Source organism: Lactuca sativa, chromosome 3, assembly GCF_002870075.4.
Source record: "Lactuca sativa cultivar Salinas chromosome 3, Lsat_Salinas_v11, whole genome shotgun sequence".
NCBI classification, from domain to species: Eukaryota; Viridiplantae; Streptophyta; class Magnoliopsida; order Asterales; family Asteraceae; genus Lactuca; species Lactuca sativa.
In genome coordinates this window covers 6,819,995-6,824,624 of record NC_056625.2, presented here as the reverse complement: position 1 = coordinate 6,824,624, position 4,630 = coordinate 6,819,995, and the positions used below count along the sequence as shown (strand labels likewise).

The 4,630-nt window shown below is 38.2% G+C and overlaps 2 protein-coding genes across 2 annotated transcripts; one reads left to right on the top strand and one right to left on the bottom strand.

Annotated features, from left to right (window-relative positions):
* LOC111909740 (protein DETOXIFICATION 56) lies at positions 1–2,832 on the top strand. The gene has a single exon (XM_023905523.3). It carries the CDS (start codon positions 297–299, stop codon positions 1,749–1,751), a length of 1,455 nt encoding a protein of 484 aa, XP_023761291.1. The 5' UTR covers positions 1–296; the 3' UTR covers positions 1,752–2,832.
* On the bottom strand, positions 2,297–3,921 carry LOC111909741 (ATP-dependent Clp protease ATP-binding subunit CLPT2, chloroplastic). The gene is made up of 5 exons (XM_023905524.1): positions 3,585–3,921; positions 3,439–3,477; positions 3,235–3,344; positions 2,655–2,834; positions 2,297–2,576 (listed from the first exon to the last, which is right to left on the bottom strand). The coding sequence occupies exons 1-5, from the start codon at positions 3,812–3,814 to the stop codon at positions 2,419–2,421; spliced, it is 717 nt and encodes a 238-aa protein (XP_023761292.1). The 5' UTR covers positions 3,815–3,921; the 3' UTR covers positions 2,297–2,418.
* Positions 3,922–4,630: the final 709 nt, after the last annotated feature.

The window sequence follows — 4,630 nt, the reverse complement described above, 5'->3', positions numbered from 1 at the left end:
GGTCGCTTTTTATTCACAATCTTTCACGTTTTATTCACAATTTCTAAAAAGTTTAGTAATTTAATACAATCGAACGTAAGCCGGCCCTCTGTTTCAACGTCTTAGGAAGTTTTTTGACTGCAAGAAATCCATGCACCCAATTACAGTTGTCACTCTTTTTCATAGATAGTGCTCCGTATCTCTCTTTCTTCTCTCTCTCTCTCTCTCTCACTGTATAAATATATATACTACATATATACACACACACACTTACTAGCTTTCATCGAGAGAATTAGACATCAAAATACGCATCAGAAATGGAAGAAGAAATTCCCCAGCACCCACCGGAGAAAATTCTCAGAGCAGCGTTATCAGAGCTAAAAACACAGCAAGCAATTGCATGTCCATTGATGGCGATGAACTTGACATGGTTTGCCAAGATAGCCATCACCACAGCGTTTCTGGGTCGGCTAGGTGAGGTGGAGTTAGCCAGCGGGAGTCTTGGGTTCATGTTTGCAAACGTGACTGGTTTCTCAGTCTTAAACGGTCTATGTGGTGCCATGGAACCCATCTGTGGTCAAGCTTATGGAGCAAAGAACTTCAAACTCCTTCACAAAACTCTCGTAATGATGATCACTTTACTACTACTAACATCACTCCCCGTTTGTTTCTTATGGCTAAATGTCGATAAAATCTTGATTTGTTTCGGCCAACAAGAAGACATTTCTATCGAAGCAAAAAAGTATTTGATCTGTCTGTTACCTGATCTCATGATAACCTCGTTTTTATGTCCCCTTAAGTCGTATTTAAGTTCACAAAGCATCACAATCCCAATCATGTTCACTTCTGCTCTTGCGGTTATCCTCCATGTCCCTGTTAACATCTTCCTTGTAAAAACTCGGGGGTTTGAGGGGGTGGCAATGGCGATCTGGGTGACCGATCTGGTGGTGGTTGTAATGCTGGCGGTTTATGTGGTGGTGGTGGAGTTTAAAAAGGGTGGCGGGACATGGAAAGAAGGCGGATGGAGTGACCAAACATATGAAGATTGGGTTCGGTTATTGAAACTAAGCGGGCCATGTTGCCTGACCTCGTGTCTCGAGTGGTGGTGTTGGGAAATATTGGTTATGTTAACCGGAAAGCTCCCGAATGCTAAACAAGCGGTTGGAATCATCGCAATTGTTCTCAATTTTGACTATTTACTTTTCTCGGTGATGCTTTCGCTTGCCACGTGTGCATCGATTCGGGTCTCGAACGAGCTTGGTGGGGACCACGCGGGACACGCGTATCGAGCCGTGTGTGTTTCATTAGGGTTGGGTTTGGGTGCGGGTTTAGCCGGTGGGTTAGCCACAGTGTTGGTTAGGGGGAATTGGGGTGGTTTGTTTAGCCGTGATATGGGGGTGGTGAGAGGTGTTCGGGATGCCATGTTGTGGATGGGTATTTTGGAGGTGGTGAATTTTCCGTTGGCGGTTTGTGGCGGCATTGTACGGGGAACCGCCAGACCGTGGTTGGCGATGTATGCAAACATCAGTGGATTTTACTTTTTAGCATTGCCTTTAGGCGTTGTTTTAGCTTTTAAGGTTCATATGGGAGTCCGGGGACTTTTAATAGGGTTCATGGTTGGGCTTCTTTGTTGTTTAATTTTGTTGGTGGTGTTAATTTTGAGGATTAACTGGACAGATGAAGCTAATAAAGCACAAAGGCTTGCAGCCGACTGCGATAAAGATGTAGGCTGCAAGGCTTCAGCAATTGCTGACAATATTGCCTCAGCATGACCAGTTTGTTGGTCATGCTGCTGACAGCTTTATCTGTGTATATAAAATTTGAAATTTTGAATTTGCTTTATCCAAAAAATTTTGATAAATATAATATTAATATTTATCATGATAACTCCAAAGGAACCATATCCATATGATTGTGGATACTAAATAGGATAGCATTAACATTAGATATACATGTGTAATAGAGGATTAACATAAGATTTGCATTAAGTTGGGCCCACATTGACTAAAGAAGGACAATTATGTGGGTGAGAAAATGGTTGTACATCTAGAAAGAATGTAATAAAGCAGTGATTCCACTACAGCGTATCCTTTAAGTGATTGGTTTTAAAAAGGGAGTTATCTAATAACATAACAAAATTAGATATAAAAAAATAATGCAATGGTGGGAGTTTTAAAAGTCAGATATGCATGGTACTTTCTTATCTGAAATCTTAAAGTTCTAATATTTTGGAAGTTTTGAAGTTATATAAGGAAGCATTGCTTGATTGTAGAAAGTGAATATGATAAGATAAAGTTGAAAGAAACAAGAATGGTGGTGATGGTAAATTTGATTGTGAAGTTTTATAAGAATTAATTATCACAAAACTGAACAAGATGATTAAAATGGCGATTCCATTTGATACAGAAAGAGTTGGGAGTTGGTGAAGAAGTAAAATTCTTAATCTTCAACAAAACCTGGTTTAGAAATTAAAGATTGAAGTTGTTGTGCTAGTTGATCATTGAAGCCAAGGGTAGCCATGATCTTGTATCCTGCTGCTTCCTTTTCAGACCATACTCCAAGAAGCAGGTGAGATGTTGTAATTTCCCCATCATCACCTAAACAAAATAAACGATTAAATTATATATCTGAATTATGATTTATTTAGAAAAATGTAATGAAGAAGGTTGGGTTGCCTGATTTGAGTTTTTGATCAACAGCCCAATCAAGGGCCTTTTGGGCTGCTTCAGTCAAAGGAGGATGCTCGGGGCTGAAAAAGAAATAGTCGGGTTTTCCAATCAATTTGATGGCCTCCTCTCGCACTTTGACAAGTGTAAATCCATTTGCACGCAACAGTTTTGAAGCCCTATTTGTTCCTGCAAAGTGCAAACAAAACAAACTATCATATTCCATTCCAATTTTCCAATTCCTTTGGCATATTCCAATTCCTTAGTCCTTCTGGGAACCAAACATCCACTTAGACTTGCCTTGTGGTGTAAAGGGATGAAGGTTTAGTTAAATTGATTATTAAGATAAATGTAGAATTGCCTAACTCTCCCTAACTTGGATGCTTGCTTTATTCCATTATATGATATGATATGATTTTGATTCCTTGTGTATGGCAAAATCTGATTGGCGTTAGAATTTCTATCAAACAGTTGATGATTGAAATTGAATGAAGTGAAAATAACCCACAATTATTATGTATACTAAACGCAATGTGCATCTATCTGATCACAAACAAAAACAATAATAAAAGGGGGAAATGGGACTAACCCTCGACCAAAATTCCCATCAGAATAGCTTCGGTACCAGTAGTTGAAAACTTGAGCTTCCTCGCTTCCAATTCGCCCATCGCAAACGACTTTATTCCTTTCAACGACCATCTAACATAATTTTAAATTGTTCCCCAATTCGTTTCATAAGAAAACCCTACATTTCCAAGAAAAATAAATAAATTACGAGAATATAAAAACTCACTTGGGAGCTTTGTCAGTCGGATTAACCCGCTCTGGATTTCTGCAACCAAAAGGAACAACTTAATTTGAAATACTCACGTCCCTTAATTTGATAATTCAATCTTGGATTGGATTCATGCAATACAAGTTAAACAACGAAAAACTCACGCAGTTGGGAGACTGAAAGTAACGGTGGCGGCGATTGTTCGGGTCTTGGGTAAATAGGGTCGGAGGTTGGAGGAATGAAGGGGGAATTTGGTAATGCCTAACCATTGACTCTGTAATTTGTGTGTAGTTATTTGGAGATTTGGGGAAAACGGGTCGGATTTCTTTATGGAATCATGATGGGAACATCGAGTAGAAGTAGTAGCAGAGGAAAAGAGCGTGTGAGAAGCCATTTTTTCCCCTACAAGAAAAAATTGAGCTTCTTTTTTGGGTAAGAAAGAATGTATTTTGGCTGACCACTTTAGATAGGGGAAGAACCGAAGAAGAAGAAAGAGGAAACTTCCAAACGTCGTCGTCGTCTATGTCAGCCCAATATTTCAAAACTGTAAGAGTGTGACTGCTGTAACCAGGCTTAATATTTTGACAGATCAGGCCCAAATCCTTGAGCCCAATAAAAAATTGTTCAATACATTTCTAAATTCTAAGTACTAACTTAGTATAAATTCCAAATGATCGACTATCTTTAAATATATTTGAAGTTTATATTTCCATACAATTATATATTAAGATGTAACCATCTACAATTTTCTTTTTCTCGTGTCGATCTAAAAACGATCATTTATTTAAACAAAAATAAATGATATCGCTTATATGTGTTGCTATGATTTGTTATTATATTATTCTATTGTCATTTCTTAATCTATTATGAAATTTTTATTTTGCTATAAAAAAATATTTAAAATTTATAAAATATGCTATCTTATTGTAATCTTGAAGATATAAAATTATGACAGAGAAAAATAGGATGATAGAATATATAAATAAGTTGATTCTAGGGATGGCAAAAATCCCTATACCAAATGGGAAACCCGAAACCCGCACCCGTTTTGACTGGGGAATCCCCAGGTTGACCGGGGATGGGGACGGGGATGGGGAATACCCGAATAAAAAAAATGAGGATGGGGATGGGGATGGGGATACCCTTAATCCCCGACCCTGGACCCGCCCCTGATATATATTAATATATACAAATATTACATAACGTATAT

What these genes read in the sequence shown, in the direction of transcription:
- LOC111909741 (XM_023905524.1), bottom strand. Translation starts at nt 3,814, where the DNA reads ATGGCTTCTCACACGCTCTTTTCCTCTGCTACTACTTCTACTCGATGT. An exon ending in CCGACTGACAAAGCTCCCAA is followed by an intron (nt 3,345 to 3,438) that starts GTGAGTTTTTAT and finishes AAATTATGTTAG; the next exon opens with ATGGTCGTTGAAAGGAATAA. An exon ending in GATGGGAATTTTGGTCGAGG is followed by an intron (nt 2,835 to 3,234) that starts GTTAGTCCCATT and finishes TGCACTTTGCAG; the next exon opens with GAACAAATAGGGCTTCAAAA.
- LOC111909740 (XM_023905523.3), top strand. Translation starts at nt 297, where the DNA reads ATGGAAGAAGAAATTCCCCAGCACCCACCGGAGAAAATTCTCAGAGCA.